Here is a 21,900-nt window from a genome sequence, read left to right as displayed (position 1 = left end):
GGAATATGCTGCCTAATATCCTTGCCACACCCAGATGGACTCCCCATCCCTGGAAGTGTTCAGAAGATGTGTATATCTGGTGCTTAGGGACATAGTTTAGTGGTGGACCTGGCAATGCTGGGTTAATGGACTCGATGATCTTGGAGTGCTTTTTCCAGCCTTACTGATTCTGCAATTCTACAATGATTCTTTGATAACCTCATTATTTTTAACGCAACCTATATATCTTTCAACTCAAACACACTCTGGGAGCTGCAGCTCCTGATTTCTTAGTCCGGCCTGGTTCTGCCCTGCCTTCTCTGTCAGAGGATGCCCACCAGCCACGATGTGATTTGCTTTTTTGTGCAGATCTGTTTAGCTATGAACCAGAGACAAAGAATGTTTTGGACACAGGTCTGACTTACACAGAATCACACACAGATTCACAGAATCATTTAGGTTGGAAAAGCCCTCCAGGATCACCAAGTCCACCCTGTGCCCAATCCCCACCTTGTCCCCAGCCCAGAGCTCTGAGTGCCACATCCAGTTCTTCCTTGGGCACCTCCAGGGATGGGGACTCCAAACCTCCCTGGGCAGCCCCTGCCAAGGCCTGAGCACCCTTTCCGTGGGGAAATTCCTGAGCCTCCCCTGGCCCAGCCTGAGGCCGTTCCCTCTCCTCCTGTCCCTGTTCCCTGGCAGCAGAGCCCAACACCCCCGGCTGCCCCCTCCTGTCAGGGACTTGTGCAGAGCCACAAGGTCCCCCCTCAGCCTCCTTTGCTCCAGCCTGAGCCCCTTTCCCAGCTCCCTCAGCCTCTCCTGGGGCTCCAGACATTTCCCAGCTCCGTTCCCTTCCCTGGACATGCTCCAGCCTCTCATTGTCTTCCTTGGAGTGAGAGGTGCAAAACAACATTGGATTTGAGGTGGGGTCTCAGCAATGCCAGCACAGGGGAACAGTCACTGCCCTTGTCCTGCTGGTCACTGTGGTTGGCACAGCCCGGGTGCCATTGGCCTCTTGCCCACCCGGGCTCCCTTGGGCTCTTGTTCAGCCACTGTCAACCAGCACCCCCAGGCTCTTTTCTGATGGAATGATTTCCAACCCCTCTGCCCCCAGCCTGTCATGGATGCCAGCTGTAGGTGAGTGCCCAGGATGTGTTTTATTACTGCCCAGAACACCCAAACCACACAGGTTCACTGTAGGATTTCAATAAAACTTGTCTCAAGGCTTCAAGGCACAGCTGCCCTGCTGCAGTGTCTTCAATGGCTGAAAATCTCACTGCTGATTAGAAGCAGCCAAAACAGCTTCTTCTCTTGTGCAAAATCCGGAGACTGGGAAAGTTTTGATGAAGATTACATGAATGTGCTAATTTCTGAGCCGGTACAAAGGATAAGGAATTTGATTCTGCAATGCAAGCATGCTAGCCTGCAGGTTTGACACCCATTCAGGATGGGAAGTAAAAAAACTTGTCATAATTACAATTTAGAGAGTCGTAAAGCCTCTGATCAGTTTTTTAGGGCAACACAAAATAAAATATCATTGTCCTTCCACCTGAAGACTTACATTACTGGAAGTTTTTAGAAAGAAATTATATTAAAAAATCACATCACAGGAAATAAAACAGATGACATAGTCTTGAGGTCCCCTCTGGGAAACCATGTGCTGATGTTCAGTCAACAGCAGCTAGCGGAGCCTGATGTCCAGGCAGGAATTTCCCAGGAGCAGTTCGGTACCACCATTAGGGGTTTCCAACGCTGGTCTGATGAGTAGGATTAGAAACTGTCAATGAAGCAGAAAAAGCTGCTAAGAGGGAGAAAGTCTTCCATGGACACACCATTTTCCTCCACCTTTTTGTCATCCCTGTATCCTTGCACCTCTGAGACACGGTGGTGCTTCCAGCCTTAGAATGAGTGGTTTGGGGGCAATTTCTTTCCATTGGAAAAGGTTAAACTTCTAGCAGCTGCTTTTAGCCCTGGAATTTCACTCTCTCTGGGTTACACAAACACTTTGACTTCCTCCAAGCCTGGTGAGAAAGGAGCCACAGGAACCAGCTCAGCACATTTTAGTAACCATAAGACTACGATAAAAAAATAAATGAAAAAAACTCTGTTGTTTAGCTGGACTCAGCTAAAGAATGGGGTGAAGCCACCATAATTTAGCCTTTAAGTGCAAGTATCTGTCTTAAACAACAGTATTTCCCTCAAATGGCTCCTCAAACTCAATACAGGAACTGCATGGAGATGCTTTGTGATCTGTGCCTTGCAGAAGGACAGTGTAGGTGATCCCCAGGTTTTGTGATCATCTGTAAATGGGTTGTCAGAAAGAAAAAGAATCCAAGCCAGTCCATTCTTCAAGTATCCGTTCTCCCACATCATTTCAACTGGGAGAGCCCTCATCAAAAGTGTTTCAGTAGGACACTGAATGTCCACATCTCACAGAAAAAGACACTATTTTACTGTGGCATATCACAACCTTTGACCATGTGTGTTCAGCTACTGGTGTGTGAGGCCATACAGTGTCAAAACTACTCCAGATATACCTTAAACTGATTTAAAGCTTTGGGGAAGATGAGGGGAGAGCAGGAACTTGGAGCAGCAGAGTAAGACCTTGGAGCAGGTTGGCTAATTCTAGTTGATTTTTTCATCAACACCTTTCCTGTCAGGAAAGACCATGGTTGTCCTGGAATAAGGTCGTCACAGGAAACATTCACAAGGTCCAGAACAGACTGGATTTTGAGGGATTTCCTATTCTCTTGAAAGGAAGGGGCAGGGAATAAGGGATGATGAAAGTGATGGATTGCCTGGAGACCCAGCTAACAGCACCTCTGCCACCAGTGCTGTCTGAGTGTGGCTAAATGGACAGTCATTGTCTTTTGGGGGCAGAGTCACTGTGGAAACCTTAATTCTTTCATTTTTTAGGCATGGAAGCGACCTCATAGTGCATTTATTATTTTTGACCGATCTCAGACCACTGGTACCTTTTGTGGCACTCTCCGGCTCATCTTTCCAGGGTGAGAGGTCAAGCACATCAATCTCTTGGCAATCAGTGAAGTCCTCAGGATAAGTGTTGATCTTGAACACATCCCTGGGTATCTTCTTGATGTGAGTATTGTCACAGATCACCCTCGACACTGAAATTTTTCTCAAAGCTTGCAACTGTTGTGGAGTGAAAACTCTGGGGTTCTCCCACCAGAATCTGCAATGATATTTTCAGAAGCAGTTTATAAACTTTGGTTACTTGCTGAGATGGGAACCTGACCAAGGTGAGTCTGAATGGTGCTTAGATCCACCTTGATTCTCCAGGAACACCCTTTTAGAAAGAGGTGTCTCCAGTGCGGCCAGACCTGGATTCTTCCAGTGCAGAGAGCCTGCCTCTTCCACACAGCATCAGCAGCCTGCTGGGATGCAGTGATTTATCCTCCCCTTTATGCCCTGAGAGCAAAAGCCACCTCAGGCAGAGACCACAGCAGAGACCCCCATGGTCTGGAGCTGGTGCTCCTCAGCCATGTGAATCTGGAGAAACAGGCTGCAAAAAAGAGTCCTTTGGCAACTGGGCTAAAATCAAGGGGTGAGCCTTGCTGGGAGCACTCACCGGAGTGCTGCAGATGGGTTGGATTAATATGTCACAGGAAAGGTCAGCATTTCCCCCCTAAAAAATGCCACAGGGAACGTATCTCTCACCTGTCCCCATCACGCAGGTTCCTGAACTGGGTGCCAATAATGCAGGACAGAAGGGGCCCAACTCTGCCCTGGGGAACCACGGGCTCTGCAACTGCCCCAATCCAGAGGTCGATATTGTACGGTGTCCCATACACATTCATTAACTTCTTGGCCAGTTTGGGATTGCCGAGCACCTCAGACAATTCTTCCACAGTCTGGGGTTGGGAGAGCCCACAAAAGCTCCTCCAGGCATTGTAACCTGCAAGAGCAGGAGCAGCAGATGACCAGGACCCACCACCACGTCTCCACAACACCTTTCTTGGCCCATAGGCATTCCCTGCTTCTTCTCATGGCATTAAAGGATCTGTAAGGCACTATTGTCCGGGCAGCCCCAACAATCATCACATTTTCAAAGGTCCTTCTTGTATGTACACTAAACTAACAGTTTGGTTTGTCTTTATGACTGCAGCTCATCCTGGTGGTTACATCTTTCTACTGCTGAGGGTGAATGCATCAGTCCTTGCAGCCTTGGAAGGCCAAATTTCTAGGATCAAATTCTTAGAAAAGAGGAAATCTAGCTGTGTTTAACCCAAGAGCGCCTGTTCTTCTCTAGTACCTGGGGCAGTCCCACCTGTGGGTGCAAGGCACTTCTGCTCAGAACTCTGGCTTGTCTGGGACACGAGACAAGATTGATGAGCAAAGAACAAAGCCCAGGGGACCTGTCCAAGCCCATGTGAAAGCTGAATTTGGTCACTTGTGCCTGTACCTTCTGAACCACACATGCTCTCTCTTTGCAATACACCACTGTCTCTCACCTGCTTTCTTACATTATCCCAAATATCATCTTTGATTTCTAAGCTTTTTGCCCTTGTTTTAAATGTCTCAGAAAAAGATTTTTATAATACAGAGACTTTTTTTTCCCCCTGAGCTTGACTGTCTGTCCATCCTTCACCCTCAAATCAAGGTTTCTTCCCATTTGTATAGAAAAAGCTCAGTTCATTCATAAGCAGCAGAAGGAAAAAAGCCTTATTCATAGGAGGTGTGGACTTGTGTCTCCTTACCTGGAAGGCCGTGGTCTCTTCCCCGTTGCATGTTCATGGCTCCTAGATCCAGACCCATCACCTCTGTCTGTTCAAAGAGGTGATTCTGGAGCTCCTCAACGAGCAGCTGGTTCTGTTTCATGAGTTTTGCATGATCCACAACCATGCCCCGGATCAGGGGGTCGATGCCTCCTGCAGCCATTGCAAATAAAGGAAAGATTTTTTGTGCCAGTCTGCAGCTTTGATGGTCCCTTTCATGCAGCTGAAACAGTCTGTTATGGGCTAGGTGGGGTTTTCATCTCCATATTTTCATTTCACCATGTGTATATGGAATCACAGAATCACAGAACCGTGGAATGGTTTGGGTTGGAAGGGACTTTAAAGCTCATCCTGTTCCACACCTGCCATGGGCAGGGACACATTCTGCTGTCCCAGGCTGCTCCAAGCCCCATCCAGCCTAGCCTTGGACACTTCCAAGGGATCCAGAGGCAGCCACAGCTGCTCTGGGCACCCTGTGCCAGGGCCTCCCCATCCTCACAGTGGTACCTGTATGAATCTGTACATGTCTGCAGGTGCCAGTAAACAAAGCCTCTCATAGTAACTAAGTTCCTTATCCCTCCCCATCCCTCAGCTTTTCCTTCCACAGCCCTAAAACCACTTGCTGTCCACCAGTCCCTTTCCAAGTCTGCTCCCCAGCCTGCCAGGCTGCAGCATGTCCTGGTGCCTGGGGGCTCTGTCCAAGGTTTTAGGATTTGCAATGGATTTAGTTTATAATTCACTATTAGTTGACAGATATTTAAAAAACATTAAATGTAATGATAGAATTACTTCATGTGTGATTGTCTGTGTCTTTTTCATAGCAATTAAGGAGACAGTATGAGCAAAACACGGGAAAATTGGCTGCACATGTGTAATTATATTTCTCATAATTAGTTAAATAACCTATTTTGGAAGAGACATTTGTCTTCCTTGGAAAGACTCATGTCTGGAGATCTCAGCTGTGTAATAGCAGGACCCCATAACTCCAGTTAGAGCCAGAAAGAGGGATGGGCACCTCTAGGAAGGAACAATGCTGCTTTAGCTCAATTAAACTGGACGCATCACCCTCTGTCCATGTCTCCTGATTGTAGGGGGATATAAGAGCTTTGATTGACACAGACTTTGGTGGACTGGCATTGGGCACAGGGAGTCTCTAGCCTCCTGGAGCAGCAGGAGGAGCTGCACCATCTGAGTGGATGTGGAGCACTCCCACTGTCAGGCCTTGCTGAGCTGGGAGGTGTCCAAGGAATGACTGGACATGGTGCTCAGTGCCTTGGGCTGGGTGACAAGGTGGGGATCAGTCACAGCTTGGACTTGATGGTCTTGGAGATCTTTTCCAATCTAAATGATTCTGGGATTCTGTAATTCCATGTGCCTGACCAGCTGACCTTCACCTCAGGACCAGACCAGGACCACTGCTCCATGTTCTTACCTTCCATTATAATTCTCCACGGAGCACAAAAGGTCAAATGCAGAGGGACATGGGAGAAGGAACCCAAAGGCTGGAAGCTCTCATTCAAACGGGACACAAAAGGCTGCACCGACGTATGGCCGAATCGAAAAGCCAGGGAGAAAACATTTGAGGCCCTCGGATCCACCTTCTCGTTGTAACCACTGTACGAAGGGATCCACTTGCTGGTCTCCTCTGCCAGCAGGAGTGGGAGGTAATCTCTGTATGTTATGATCTGAAAAAGCACAAGAACACAGCACGTTAGCAGCAGCTGCAGCAGACATGCCATCAAAGCCAAGTGCAGAGAACGAATTCTGCAGCAGAACTCATTAAGATCTTTAGAAAAAAGAGCTGTAGCAATGGAAAAAGTTTGGCATAATGGATTTAAATCATTTTTAAATGTGAAATTATTTTATCTAATAAATAATTTATACATTAAATATAATAAATAATTGATAAATCGGTAATATGATGCATAAAAAAGCTCTGGATATCCATGCTGTCTCAGATGGACTATCCTCATTCACAATTTCCACCTCCCACAAATAACTGCACTGATTTTACAAAACATGGTTTTCCTCCTTTTGCCTGGAGGAAAAACCACTCCTAAGTGTGTGGATGATAAACAGCAAACAGTGATCAGTACCTGGTTTATGGCAATCACAATCTTTCGACTCTCCTGGTAAAGCTTTTCCCCATCCCAGTGGGGATTTAAATTCCTCAGCTCCATAGCCAGGCGATTGTGCTCTCGGACAAAGAGCGTGTGCATTGCAGACAGTCCCAGGTTTTCTGTCACCCGTTTGTCACCTAAAATGAAAATATTTTGGGAATTTTGTACATTGCTTTCAATTTCAGAAGCAGGTTTTTGTGTTAGGACAGACAAGTAACAAGTGGTGATGTTCCTGGTGATAAAGCTATGGCTGTCCCACCCCTACAAGTGTCCAGGGCCAGGCTGGACGGGGCTTGGAGCACCCTGGGATAGTGGAAGGTGTCTCTGCCCATGACACGGGGTGGAACAGGATGGGCTTTAAGCTCCCTTCCAACCCAAACCATTCTGTGATTCTATGAAGACTGGAGGGGACCCAGGGAGAGATCCCCCTTGTCCTCCCACTACAGTCACTGATCCAGTCCCTCTCCAGATTCCCTATAGTCCCTTCAGATCCTGGAAGGTGCTATGAGGTCTCCACACAACCTCCTCTTCTCCAGGCTGCACAGCCCCAACTTTCTCAACCTGTCAGTGCTGACAAGCTGACAACTGGCATTCAGTTCATGAATGGTGAATTCTAGGTAGGAGTAAAAAAGTCCCTGAGAAGTTTTAAGCACTGTTGCTTATTCTATTGAAAATTTCTCCTGCTTTTGAGAAGACTTTATAAAGGAAGAACAAATTGCTGTAATTCTTCTGGGAAATTAAAATAATTTTTATGTTAATTAATCAATTATTGCTTGATTTTTTTTTTTCTAACTGTGGGGAGGATCCACTGTCTTTCACCTTATGTAGTCATGTCTTGAAGAGCCTCATTCAAATATCAAGGAATCACCGAATATTCTCTGTTGGAAGGGACCCACAAGGATCCTATATGGAGATATTTGACCCTTTTTGATTTTATGGCCTACTGAAAACAACCCCCCAGCTGCACCTTACCTGCTTTAAAACAGGGGATGTTGGCGCTCTTGTTGGTGAGAACACAAACACTGTGCGTTGTGTTCTCGAAGGGCAGCAGTTCCAGCCCCTCATCCATGAAATCCTGGTTCACGGCCATCAGGCCCAGCTGGTTGGTGAGATTTCTCAGGCTCCTGGCCAGGGAGTCGTCACTGCCGTACACCGTGCTGGCGTCGATGAATGACGTGGCGGCGTTGAGCTGCTCCCGGCTGAACATGCCGGGATTGCACACAGAGGCGGACTGGACGAACGGCATGCAGGTGTCGGAGCTCAGCATCCGGGGATCGTCGGGGGGGAACTAAAGCAAAGGAGTGAAGTGATGCCTCAGAAAGTCCCGTGGTTTTGTTTTTGCTGCTGTAAGAGAGTGTGGGATGGGTGAGAGTCAGGGTACCTTAATGGGGAAGCAGGGGGGCTTGAAGGCACAGCTGGTGTGGCACTGGAGCTCCAGGCTGGCTCCTTCCCCACTGGCAGGGGCCAGGTCTATGTCATGGTTGACCCACTGGCCCCAGTGCATGAAGACCAGCGAGAGCTGCCGGTCTGCGGTGACGTTCTTGTTGGCCGTGTGAGCAATTTCGTTGGATACTTTTCGAACCTGCAGAAAACCGAAATGAAAATGTGTGTGACTGTCTCTGCCATGGTGGATTTGCGTCTCACTCAAACTCCCCCTGTGAGATCTTGGAATCACAGAATCACGAAAGTCGGAAAAGACCTCCGAGATCATCAGCCTTCAACCGAGTATCCTCATTCCCACTAAATCATATTGAGAAGTACCACGTCTACCTGTTTTTTGGACACCTCCAGGGATTGACTCCTCCACTGCCCTGAAGATCCTGCTCCAATGCTTAACCCCTATTTCAGGGAAGACATTTTTCCTAATATCCTGAACCTCCTCTAGTACAATTTGAAGCTATTTCCTCTTGTCCTGTCACTTGTTCCCTTGGAGAAGAGGCCAACCCTTACCTAGTCCTTTCGGGTGGTTGTAGATCATGCACAAGATGATCTTAGATAAGCTACTAAGAATTAATTATGACATTAAACAGTTCCATGTCATTCCCCAGCTCTATCCAATCAGGTGTAAAAGTAGACTCCACAGCCCTTCAGCCAAACCTGGCTTCATGGAAAGCCCATTCCAGCTGAAACTTGTTACTGCACATCCAGAAAGTCAAGAACGTGGCTGAGGAGCTCCCAAGCCTTGTGGTTTGTACAAACCTCCTGGTGTCCTTGAGCACACTGACTGCAGCAATCCTTGGGACGCACACTTCAGAAACTGCTTAGGGAAGCATCCACAAACTTTTTGCTCATGTCTGTCTCCAACAAAAAATATTAACCTGAGCCATAACTCAGCTGTGGAAAAGCAGCCTCAATTTAGCTCCTGAGATCAAAGATCAAGCAATTTAGACTCTAGATGTTGTCACTGCTTCCCTCCTGACAGGTGCAGGGAGGGCAGTGCCCATGCTCATGGCGGGATCAGGATAGCAACTCTCACCAGTGGGAGTGGGAATCCATTGTAGCGCTTTCCTTCACTTGCTCCTCTGGGAACAGACACTCCATCTTCGTACAGGGCCGGGAGCCAGCGCGCGAAGGCGCGGTTAGAGGACCCCAGGTGGGAGTGATTTCTGCAGCATCAGCAGAAAAACAACTTATGTTATTTTTTCAAACATCAGCAGCCATGCACAGATCAACATTTCACAGTCCTTTATTCCACATATGAGCACTCTGGTAACAGGGGTGAGACTGGGAAAACACCAAGAAGCAAATTATACCAAGGCTATTGATGCGGAGAAAAACTAACTTTTTTTTAAAAGGTGCCTTGTGTCACTCTATTAATTTTATTTGTCATTTAAAACTACATTAATTTTATTTGGCATTTAAATCTCTGTACCACCTCTGTCTTCATTGGCCTCTCAAAATCAGACTCACAGCAGGGCCATCATCATGGTCAGGGTGGCCATCTCTTGTCCAGCTGGGGGCTGGAAGCTTCCAAGGATAAAGATTCTCCACCTCTGTGGGGATCTGTGCCAAGGCTGTCCCTTGGGGAAGTTTTTACACAGACCCTCTCAACCTGCAGTTGTGGCCATTGTTGTGTTGCCTTACACTGCTCTGAAAAGTCAGAATCACTAAAGTCAGCATTTTGTGTTCAGAAGACCACTAATTCTGATTGAGCCAATGATCTGTGGCCCTGCAGACACAAAACCCAGGCAATGCCTATCTATATGACTGGATGTGGCACTCAGGGTTTTAGTCTGGTTGACAAGGTGGGGATGAATCAAAGGTTGGGCTTGATGGTCTTGGAGGTCTTTTCCAACAGTAATGATTCTGTGATTCTGCACTGGAAAAGGAGAGGAGTACCCAGTGTTTACAGCAGTGTGCTGTGAAATAAGAGCGTGTCCTAGGAAAATGACCCTGCCAGAGACGAAGCAATTCCATTGAGTATTAAGGACTCAGAACCACCAGGTTCTTGTTCTGATTGTTATTACTGTCCTTGCAGGCAAAATATTCTTCATGGTGTGTGCCTCAAACTGAGCAAGATCCTTGGGAAAATATTGACACCACAGGGATCCCTCAAGCCCAGTCTCTCCTCATCTCTCCCACAGCCCAACAAGGCCAAGGACAACCCTACCCTGAGCCTCAAATCAGCATGAACACAGAATCCCAGAATGGGTCGGGCTGGAAGAGACCCCACTGGGGTCACGTGGTCCCATGTCCCTGCTCAGGCAGGGTCATCTCAGACCATGAGGCAGACGATTGTGTCCAGGTAGTTCTGGAATATCCCCAGTAAGAGAGACACCACACCCTCCCTGGGCAGACAGACACTGCTGTCCTTGTGGGGCTGGAGGCCCTGGAGTTCATGGGAACAGACTGGAAAACCCCAGTGAGCGTGAGCTCCCCGCACACTGATGCAGAGCTGTGCTATGTCATCACATCTGGTACATCTGTTTCATGCCAGATGCACATTGGATGCAAGTCCCACTCAGATTTGGGGGCTGGTGCTGGCACGGCAGGACAGGGAGCCTTGACCGCCATTGTCAGAGTAGGAATTTGGTCATTTTCTGGTCAAAAAAAAAAAGTTTGATCCCAGCTTTGAACCTGGAGGGAAACTATGTGCAAAAAGCTGAAGAACTAATTTTCTCAGATGAAAGATGTACAATACACAAAGTTGGAAGAGCCAACAATTAAAGTCTTATTTAATTCCCATCCTTACTCATCACACAGATACATCAATAGCTGAATATTATCATCTGAATCAGCTGGGGAAATGAGTATTATCCCTATGGAAGAGTGCAGGGATGATTTCTTGTAGCCTCCAGCAAAATGAGAGGTTGAGCCTTAGCCTCAAAATTTCCTCAGCTTCTTACCTGCCCCCACCCCAAGAAGTCCTTTCTTTCATCCAAAGCAGCACATAAAGGACAGTGGGGGTAAATCTGAGATTTTCAAGAAATTGCATCTTTTTCCTGCCAGGCAAAGGCAGAAATGAATCCTCTGTTACAGGCTCATTAAACTGAGCATTTCACTCTTCTTGCTCAGTCAAAAGGCACTTTCACAAATCATCTACCCTGGGTCAGAATACGGACTTGAGACTCTCCCTGTCCACACATAAATCCTACCTGTTGTTGCACTCCCCAGTAATGGTCCGATAAAAGTCCCTCTCCGGGCATTTAACAGAACGAGTCTGGTAGTCACAGCCAGTGCCCTTGGAAATCATCTCCTTCTGTCTCCTGCTTAGCAGGTCTGCAAGAGAAACCTTGAAAAGTAACATCTGATCCTACTCTTCTTTTGTTGTTTCAGCTTCTAAGTGTTCTACGTCAACATTTGAGCCAGCTGAATCCGAGCTGTGGATTTAACACATCTGGATTGGAATTGTTAATTTGGTGCCTAAACCCTTTTGTGATTCAGCCGTCCCCTCTGGACTAGGGAAACTGGGTGGGCATGCAGCAACATTCCAGGGGAATGTGGGGACCATCATCACCAGGAAGGTGTTACCCCAGCTGGGAACAAAACTATGAGTTTGCGGAGCAGTACAACCCAGGAGCAGAAGGAGAAGATGGAGGGTTTTCAGTGGTTAGAGCCTCCAGTGGGTTTTGTCCCAGGTTTGTCACAGGCTTTGGTAGCCTGTTTTTACAAGGATAGGAGAGATGGACTCTCAAAGATGATGAATAAAACACCTGGGGGGTCTGGTCTGTCTCTGAGCATCCTTAAAATCTATTCCCCTGTAGGGGAACAGTTTTATCCCCGTTTCTTTGGGTCTTGGCAGAGCTGCTCTTTGCCACCTGCTGTGGCACATTTCCTGCTCTTAGCTCTTAGTAAGACATTTTGGTCTAAATCACATTACCTGTGACATTGAAGCTCTGTTCCCCAGAGAGATGCAGCTTCATTTTGAGGAGTTTCAAAGTAGTTTCCAAGTAATCAGCAGCACGGACTGCAGATCTGGTTTTTCCTATTGGGTCCTTTAGGTGCTTCAGGAAATCCATTGGGTTGACAATCTTTTCCTCCAGTTTTCTCTTTAAGCTGAACATAGAAGAGTTCCATGAAGCACCTTCTCTGAATTCAGAGCTCCTCTGTCATGCTGGACTGGGTGTAATTAGCTGTGACAACCCTGCAGGGTGGCATGCAGCCCTGCCCAGTAGGACGAGCTGTCTGCACATCAGCACATCAGCTCAGATGGTTTTGGCAAACAAATCATTGTAATCCCCTACTTCAACTTTGCAGTCACACTTCCTTGTCACAATAAATTTTGTTCTATCATGTGGAAATCCAGATCAATGAACTGTGACTGGATAGGATTTTACCTATTATTTTGCAAGGTGTATTCTGTGAACAGAGGGACAAACCTTGCTCCTGTTCCATCTCTTTCTGGTCCCATGGCTGTATCTTGCTACTTCTGCAGGATGGGTGGAGAGTGACTCCTTCCCAAATCCTCCCACTGCCTGGAACCAGCCTTTTGGGACAATCACAGAGGATACCTGGGGTTTGACTTCCACTGACACTTATCTGGGACAGGGTGTCCATCTGCACAGTTCCAGTCCTTCCAGAGAGGGGCAGAACTCTGGCTGCCAGGAGAGGACTCACATGTGTTCAGCATGTCTGAACCACTATGGACCAGCGAGAGGTGCTCGTGGCACGGTAGGTGAGGAAACAGTACTTGGGGGTCATGACTGGTGGCTCTGGGACCAGAATCCAGCCAAACTGGGCAAAAGGATCCCTCTAGCTATGACAAGGAGAGCCCTGGCACTAAGGCTTCTCCATTATAAATATGCATTGGAAAAGAGAGAAAACACACATATATTTAATCTTATTGCCTTAAAATATTGGGGCCATCATGCAGGAAGAACTCACCTTTTCCGGGCCTGTAAATATGCTGTGTCTACCAACTGCCTGGCCTCAGTAATGATGCTCAGGAGAAACGAATCTGAAAGTACCTCTGAGACTTCTGCTCAAAAGAATAAAAGAAGAAAAAGCAGAAATTGAGGATACTCAATTATAACATACACCAGGAGCTTTGTTCTCCACTAAACCATGTCCCCAGCTGCTACATACGCAGGTTTTTTGAACGTTTCCAGGGATGGTGACTCCACCACTGCCCTGGGAAGCCTGTTTCAAGGCTTCCTAATCTTTCCCATGGAGAAATTTCCCCCAATATCCAATCTAAACCTCTGGCACAATTTGAGGCCGTTCCCTCTCCTCCTGTCCCTGTTCCCTGGCAGCAGAGCCCGACCCCCCCGGCTGCCCCCTCCTGTCAGGGACTTGTGCAGAGCCACAAGGTCCCCCCTGAGCCTCCTTTGCTCCAGGCTGAGCCCCTTTCCCAGCTCCCTCAGCCGCTCCTGGGGCTCCAGACATTTCCCCAGGGAAAGTGCACAGAAGAAGCCAAAGATACAATCTCTGCCCCAGGTTCCCTGTCATAAAAGGATGATTTATGCATGGAAGGGCTGGCTGTTGGTTAAATAGGGAGTTTCCTTAGGCAAACCTCTCAGGTATCAACTTCATTGTTAGAGGATCAATCTACAGGACATTTCAGTTCTTTATTGAAGCAGTGTCTAACTGGGAGCTCAGACTGAGTTTTGATTCACATCCTTTCCAGGAGAGCAGCAGCCAAAGGACAAACAGGAACCTACCATTCCCTGAGGAGCCCATTGCTCCAACTGCACAGAGGGTGATGATGGATCCCAGGAGAGTCATCCTTGGGTTTGTGCCTAGAGAGAAATGCAACATAAAATCCTCAATGGACAGGGCTTCACTGAGGGGTCAGAACAGATTGACATGTTTTGTTTCAATATCTCTTTCAGGATTCAGGAATCTGTCGGTGGGACTCGGGCTGTGGCTGTAGGTGTTGGCAGGACACCAGGACATCTCTGAGTGGTGGGATCCTCAGCAAACTGGGCTGAGTAGCTGCCAAGGAACAGGCAGACAGGTACAGTCCAGCCTTGGTGATGGAGAATATTGGCAAGGTGAGTTGGAAGAGGGCGGTGTCCTGGTGTCCTGTCTTTGGCAATGTCCATAAGCAGCTGGTGGAAAGGAGCCTGAACCAACACATTCCTCTCTGCCCCCTCTGTCCTGATGTTGAACAAAACAAGCTGCCACATCTATCATCAGTCTTTCAACCACCCCTGCCAGTCCTCCTGCTGCTCCCTGAAATTCGTCTCTATTCCTGTTTCACATTAACAGCAGAAATGTGCATGATCTGTTCCACCAGTGTCTCCCCCTGTGGCACAGTACCTTCCCTGAATGGAGATTTTTCACCCAAAGGTTGCAACTAGATCTATTTTAAGTAATTTAGCCAACATTTTAGCTATTTAGAACCAGACAGAGACAAAATTTGGAAGAACTAACAGATTTCTCACAGTGGGAGAGGTTATCTTAACTTTAAATTCCATGAAAATTCTTGGACCATCTTCTTGGGGATTGAAAGCTGCTTATTCCTTGCAACCTTATATTGCAGGATATTTCTGCATGAGGCATAAATTAGGCTGTCTTTGCTCACTTCTCACAATAAATTAAATACATATCAGGGAAGAAGGAGGAATGAAGTACCACCAGCTCCCAACACTCCACTATGCCTCCCATCTCCTTGGGTTCACCCATGGAATGCACCAATATCCACACCAGAAATATCAAATACAGCTATAAAATGAAAATGCATTGATCTTACCTGCCATCTCTGCAGCACTGGCAGGGCTGGGAAAGAAGTCAGTCCTTTATACACCTGCACTGGGGCAGAAATTAGCCGGGTCTAAGATGGGTGTGGCCAAAAAATTGGGACCAGACTGAGCCAAGAGGAAATATCTGCTGGTTTGCTTTCCTGGAATGATCTAGAAAGTGCACACATCTCCATTCCTTCCGACTTCCTTCTTGAAAAATCAGTAAAAAAAGGAATGAAGACATGCATTTCTTACCTGCAAGTGAAAGAGATTAGCTTAACTTCATGATGGTAAAAGATCATGGTGGAATTTGGCTTCTTTTTCCTTGTTGGTTGACAGCTCTGAAGGTTTGGGAAGCCAGAAATGGATCATTTTGCCAGCATGCATTTGTGGAACATCCCAGCGTCCACATACAGCATGTGTGAATAGTGGGCCTGCCACTATCTGTGTCCAGGAAAACAAAGTTGTGTCCCATCAGGGATTTGGAAATTCCTATAAAATAATTGCTGATTATTGGGGATGACACAGACTGGACAAGGAATGAGGCAGTAGCACAGAGCAGGGTCAAGCTGTCTCCAGCAAAATCACATGGACAGAAATATGGACAATCCCAAAGTTGTATCTGTGCAAATTCTTAGAAAGGAGCAAAGTCTTGGGCCAAATGATGTAATTCATTTCAATGTGAATTATGACAGATGGTTAGGAGGAAATTCTTCTGTGAGGGTGGGCAGGCCCTGGCACAGGGTGCCCAGAGCAGCTGGGGCTGCCCCTGGATCCCTGGCAGTGCCCAAGGCCAGGCTGGACATTGGGGCTGGAGCAGCCTGGGACAGTGGGAGGTGTCCCTGCCCCTTGCAGGGGGTGAAACGGGATGAACTTCAAGGTCCCTTCCAACCCAAATCCTTTTATGATTCCATGATATGCAAGAGGGAAAAGGACAGTGCTTCAGTGGACTAACGGGAAGGTAGTAGAAATAATTTAATCCTTTGAACATTGGTAACGCTGATAACAAAAGACAATGCTGATATTTCTTGCCATCAATCAGCCTTGTAAACCTCCCAGGATTAGGGAGTCAATCCTTCCTACTGTTTAAATATTTTCACAGCTCTTATTAAACCAAAATAAATAAAAGAAAAGCATGTATGATAAAGGAAACTGCTACCAAAAAGATGCCATTTTAAATCTGTGGGGGAGAAAAAAGGGAAAAAAAATAAAGATGCATGAAGGCCAGGTTTTCAGAAACTGAAAATGCAAAGTCATATTTCTCCCCTAAAGAGAAGTTTGAAGCCAAAGCAGAAGGTGGCCCCCAGCACCAGAGGGACTCTGACCACCCTGCCAGGTGCTCCACCTTATCTATCCGGCTTTCCTTGCAAAATATGTGTGGGCAGAAGTCCAGGTGCCTGCTGGGTGGCTTTGCTATTTTTTTTTGTGTTTGTGACAAGTATCTTTGCCATTAGTGACTCTTAAGGAAACTTCCCTGTCTGACCACCCAGGAGCCACCCTGGCAGTCCCAGCGGCACCACCTGAGCTGGGGCTGAGGCCCCTTCCCAGCAGAGGGGAACCGGGACCTGTGCACAGCCAGGTGAGGGGCACTTCAAGACATGGCAGGAGCCGATGGCTCCAGACTTTCCTGTGCTTGGACTGCAGGGGTATAACAGCCCAGGGTTTCCTTTGTTTGGATCCGTGCTCAGAGGCACCAACTCGAGCTGTTATTCTGTTGTTACACCAAGATTAAAATATTTTGAGCATCCAGACATCTGTGACTCTCCTGTGGGAAACCTGGGGTCGAGCTGGTGAGGAAACCTGGTCTGACTGGGCAGGTGTGAGGGGTGTGAGCAGTCAAGTGGGGTCACTGGAGCCACAGCTGAGAAGGGACCTCAGTCCCAGCTCAGGTGGTGCCAGTGGGACTGGCAGGGTGGCTCCTGGATGGTCAGACAAGGAATTGTCCTTTACACCTCACTGGCAGGCTGGTGACCCCCACTGCCCTTGGAAAGGGACTCTGTTCACCCTCGAGGACACACGTCCTTGTGGGCAGGTGGCCCACACTGCTCCCATGGCTCCAGTCCCCTGCAAGGCAAAGGTTGCCTTCACTTGACATGTCCTGTCTGTTACTGGGGTGTAAGTGCAGTTCCCAAGGCTTTCACATGTCAGGCAAGCAGTACCATGTCACCTCCAGCTGGGATTTGTGGTGTTCCAGTGCAATCTTTGGAGCCTCCAGAGAACCCAGGGTATCCTGCTCACCAAGGCTGATGTACACTCAGCAATGTACAAGGCTTCCAGGCAACCGGGGCAATAATTATCCATGAGTTATCTGACCAAGCAGCAGATCTCCCCTATCTTGAGAAGATGCAGATTTCTTTTCTCTCAGGCTCTTGGTATTGTTAACATTACTTCTCGATCCTGTTCAGGCTGCAGATCTTCACCAGTAAATCCCAGTATAAACCCAGAACTGTGTAAAACAATGATGGTGTTTGCTAAAAATGTGACTAAGCAGTAGCCATAGGAACAAGGTCATTAAACTCCAGCAACACAAACAAAAGAAAGAGTTCATTACTGCATTCCTATTTACCATCCTAATGGCAAAAGGCAGCATCCTCCTCTTCCTCATTTGACACCTCTGATATTCCTGCAAGCTCTTTCAGCTTTGTTTCCATAGAAATCATAGAATCACAGAATCCCAGACTGGTTTGGTTTGGAAGGGACCTTAAAGCTCATTTCATTCCACCCCATCCCATGGGCAGGGACACTTTCCACTAGACCAGATTGCTCCAAACCCCATTTAACCTGGCCTTGGATGACAGAGACACATTTAAATCCCAGGTGTGAACCATGATGCCTCAAGTTTAATAATGATTAAGGACTTAACTTAGGTACAACTTCAAAAGTTTCCTCTTCACCTGCCAATGGTGTATTTTTCCTATATTTCAAATTGTGGATTTATTTACAAATTGAGAGCCAATAGCTTGTACAAGCCAAGCTGTCCTTGTCCAGGGCACAGGTTTACAGAACTGTCTCCAGTGCATCTTCTACTCCAATAGATGAAAGGCGGAGCTTATAAAGGGATGGAGTGAGCAGAATGAAACAGATAAAAGTGAGAAGTGATAAGTTACAGCACAGAAATTGTAGGGCAAGTAGAGGACAAAAACTTCCCAGGAGCACAAGGGCGACATTTGACAAAACCAGATTGTCCAGCTTTAAAAATAGAAAGGCTGCCACACTAAAAGAGAACTTTAACCCTTTATGGATAAGTGACAGCAACAGCAAGGGATGCTCAGGAGGTGGCACCACAGCATCACTGAGGTGTTCAGGGGTGTTTCCAGCTGTGTGATGCCCAGGAGTGACATTATCACCTCTTTTAAAAGCCCTCCTTTAAAGACTCAACAAACTTCTCAAACTTCTTCCTGCCCCATCTTTTAGTAAACCTTTCTTCCACCCCTTCCACTTCTTTTCCAGACTGTGAACCCATGCTCAGGCTGGAAAGTGGGAGATGGCTTCTCTGGAGATGGGGCTGGCAGGACTAGAAGGCAGAACGCAGGAGGATGGTTTCTTCATTTTCCATGCATTTTCCTGCTGTGGAATCAGTTCCCATCTTATCTGGAAATATGGGACACAGCAGAAGTTGGCAGGCCCCTGGAAACCCACTGCAAGAACACACGGTTTCAAACACTCCAGAGATTTATTTAAGCAAAGAGAGTGGAAGAAGCTTTAGATCCCACTGCAGTTTTCATTGTGTCCCACAGCTGGGAGATATGGGAGTCATCCACTGCCACGGACGCTTCCTCCTGGACTGCAGCTTAAATTCTTAAGAGGCTGAATATGTGAATAGAAGCAAGAAAGGATCACAGATTTTGTGGCTTGATGCAATGCTTAACCATGTGAAGGAATGTCTGTATGGACAGAGCTTGCAGGGGTTCCCTGGTGTTCCAAGGCTCCTCTGGATCATCCTATGCCCTCACATTGCAACCAGTGACATGCTGGTTTATGGTGAGAGCAGTGTCTTTAACACTGCAGCAAGCGATGGGAGGGAATCAAGGAATCACAAAATCATTTCGGTTGGAAAAGCCCTTTCAGACAATTGAATCCAACTATTCCCCCAGTACTGCCAAGGCCACCACTAACCCATGTCCTCAAGTGCCACATCTCCATGTTTTTTGAGCAATTCCGGGGATGGGGATTCCACCACTGCCCTGGGCAACTTGTTCTCATGCCTGACCACCGTTTCAGTGCAGGAATTTTCCCTAATATCCAACTTAAACCTCCCCTGGCACAACTTGAGACCATTCCCTCTCCTCAGGAATGGCGAGCGCTGTGTGCTGGGTCCAGCAAAGCCAGTGCTCGGGCAGGGCTGTCACTGTTTTGGAAGATCACTGAAACTTGGAAGATCAAAGGGTGAAAACGAGAGTCTGAACATTTCCTTGATTTAGAAGCTCTGCCTCATGACACACCTCGCGGTTTTCCCTATTGCATAACACTGTAAAGTGCCATTTGTTACAAGAGAAGAGCTGTCAGCTCTCTGTTGAACTCAGACTTTTTTGTAAACACATACCGTTCTTTTTATCAGGCAAGACTGTTTTGTCTGTAAATATGACAAGAATTGTGGATGAAAATAGGTGTTCACTGCCAACGACACAAGATTAGATAAGGAAAAAAGTCAACAAGATGAAAGATTCAGAGGAATATTGGGGCAATTCTGACCAGTGCAATGAAAGTGTGAGTCCAGCTGGGTTGCAAAAACAGTTGGGGGATATGGTGTCCTCCAGTCTCCTCCAGACCCTGCTGTTGGAGCTCTCCAGACCACACCTTTCAACCTCCTTAACCCCCTCAGACCTCTCTTTTCAGGTCTGGTCTCCTCTAATCTCCTCTGTTATGGTGCCCCTCCTCTCCAGGTCACTCTGCTCCCACTCTGATTCTCTCCAGGTCCCTCCATTGGGGTCTGGACCCTCCCATCCTTTTGATATCATGGTGGACCACTCCAGACCCCATTTTGGGGTCTGGTAATGTGCACGTCCCTGCTGATAAATCCCCATGGGAGGGGCATGGAGTGCCAGCAACATAGAGAAGCTCTTGCACAGCTCTTGGACACAATTCCAGGAATCCAGGGAGGGCTTTGGATGTCTCAGGATGAGTCCCAAAGCCAGCTCCAAGGACAGTGCTTCTAGGAGTGCCCTCCAAATTGGATTTATGCTCCAAAAGAGAGGCCAAGTCACTACCAGACCTTGCTCAGCAAGGATTTCCTCTCAACAGCCACCTTTTCATCCTTTCTCCAAATCCCCTGTTCCAAAAGCCCAAATGCAGGCAGCAACCTGGTGAGAATCACACAAGCCTGAAACATCTTCTCCCAGCTGCAGGACAGAACCTGCCAGATCCATGGCTCAGGCTGCCTCTGAGAGCCGTGTCTGGACATGCTGTCACAGAGGCAAAAATAGGGATATTGTAGGAAGAGGGGATGGAGAAGGCTGGGATGTCCCCAGGCCAGAAAAGGAGACTGGGGACAGTTGTCCTGGGACAAGTTTCCTGTTGGATACAAGGAGAGGAGACAGGACACAGATCTCCATGTCCATCCCCCATGTCATCACCACTGATGTTGTGGCCAGTGTCCAGTTCTGGTTCCCTGCACTCCTGGGATGCTCTGTGCAGGGCAGGTGGCAGCAGGAACAGCAGTCCCCAAGCTGGACGTGCAGCGGGGACGGCAGAATCCACCTCCAGGGTGGGACCAGGTCCTGCTGTGTCCCTGGGCAGGGCTACAGCAAGGGGCTCCTGCAGACACAGGCCAGACAAGCTGCTGTGATGGCCGAGTGGTGAAGGCGTTGGACTTGAAATCCAATGGGGTTTCCCTGCGCAGGTTCAAGTCCTGCTCACAGCGGGAGTTTTACTGTCAGTCCCTGTCTCCCTGGCCCCAGGAGGGACAGACGGACACAGGGCAGTCACACACCCCCTCAAGGGATCCCTGTGTTCCTGTCCTGGCCCTGGTATCCAGGGACTCTTTACCTTTAGAAGATGGTCAGGAGGGTGTTCAGGGGAGCAGCCCTGCACCTCTTCTTACCACAGGAAGAAATCCTGCAATAGCATGTCTCCCCCTCTCCCCCATACAGCCATGTCACCTTGCTCCTCCCTACAGCTGTGTGACACTGTTCCCTACAGCTGTGTCACCCTGTTCCCTACAGCTGTGTGACACTGCTCCCTATAGATGTGTCACCCTGCTTTCTACCTCCTGTCATCCTGCTCCCTTACAGAGGTGTCACACTGCTCCCAGAACTGTGTCACCCTGCTTTCTATAAATGTGTCATCCTGCTCCCTGCAGCCCATCACCCTGTTCCCAAAAGGCCATGTCACCCTGCTCCCATAAGGCGTGTCACCCTGCTCCCTGCAGCTGTGTCACCCTGCTCACTGCAGCTGTGTCACCCTGCTCCCATAAGGTGTGCCACCCTGCTCACTGCAGCCATGTCACCCTATTCCCATAAGGTGTGCCACCCTGCTCCCTGCAGCTGTGTCACCCTGCTCACTGCAGCTGTGTCATTCTGCTCCCAAAAGCTGTGTCACCCTGCTCCCTGCAGCTGTGTCACCCTGCTCCCATAAGGCATGTCACCCTGCTCCCAAAAGCTGTGTCACCCTGCTCACTGTAGCTGTGTCACCCTGCTCACTGTAGCTGTGTCACCCTGCTCCCTGCAGCTGTGTCACCCTCTTCCCACAGCCCATACCCTGCTCCCTGCAGCCATGTCACTCTGCAGTGATAGACTGAGTTTTGTTTAAACAAGCTGCTTGAGCCCTGTGATTTATTATGTCCCTGATAGTCAGAGATTAATGTCTTGAGTGTGTTCAAGAGGTAAGGGCAAAGGCTGATAAGAAGCAGATCCTGTGGAGGTGGGGTAATGTTTTTTATCATGCCAATTCCCTCCCTTCCAACAACTCCCGACTGGCACAATAAAGCATTCAGGAGAAATGGGGCCT

General features: G+C 48.0%; 1 protein-coding gene and 1 non-coding gene across 2 annotated transcripts; one reads left to right on the top strand and one right to left on the bottom strand.

The window, feature by feature from the left end:
* Nucleotides 1-1,712: 1,712 nt before the first annotated feature.
* On the bottom strand, nucleotides 1,713-14,029 carry LOC138120770 (myeloperoxidase-like). The gene is made up of 13 exons (XM_069033743.1): nucleotides 13,933-14,029; nucleotides 13,157-13,253; nucleotides 12,153-12,328; nucleotides 11,428-11,551; nucleotides 9,309-9,438; nucleotides 8,214-8,414; nucleotides 7,805-8,120; nucleotides 6,809-6,969; nucleotides 6,145-6,397; nucleotides 4,695-4,865; nucleotides 3,655-3,892; nucleotides 2,952-3,169; nucleotides 1,713-1,753 (listed from the first exon to the last, which is right to left on the bottom strand). Exons 1-13 carry the CDS (start codon nucleotides 14,027-14,029, stop codon nucleotides 1,713-1,715), a joined length of 2,223 nt encoding a protein of 740 aa, XP_068889844.1.
* A 6,704-nt stretch (nucleotides 14,030-20,733) lies between these two features.
* TRNAS-UGA (transfer RNA serine (anticodon UGA)) lies at nucleotides 20,734-20,815 on the top strand. Its single transcript has one exon. It is a non-coding gene; the product is annotated as a tRNA-Ser (tRNA).
* Nucleotides 20,816-21,900: the final 1,085 nt, after the last annotated feature.

The sequence above is a fragment of the Aphelocoma coerulescens genome, chromosome 19 (genome assembly GCF_041296385.1).
Source record: "Aphelocoma coerulescens isolate FSJ_1873_10779 chromosome 19, UR_Acoe_1.0, whole genome shotgun sequence".
Taxonomy (NCBI): Eukaryota; Metazoa; Chordata; class Aves; order Passeriformes; family Corvidae; genus Aphelocoma; species Aphelocoma coerulescens.
Note: the sequence above shows the minus strand (reverse complement) of the source record. Positions and strands in the feature narration are given on the sequence as shown.

What these genes read in the sequence shown, in the direction of transcription:
- LOC138120770 (XM_069033743.1), bottom strand. Translation starts at nt 14,029, where the DNA reads ATGTTGCATTTCTCTCTAGGCACAAACCCAAGGATGACTCTCCTGGGA. An exon ending in ACTGGGGAGTGCAACAACAG is followed by an intron (nt 9,439 to 11,427) that starts GTAGGATTTATG and finishes CTGATGCTGCAG; the next exon opens with AAATCACTCCCACCTGGGGT. An exon ending in ATGGATTCCCACTCCCACTG is followed by an intron (nt 8,415 to 9,308) that starts GTGAGAGTTGCT and finishes GGTTTTCTGCAG; the next exon opens with GTTCGAAAAGTATCCAACGA.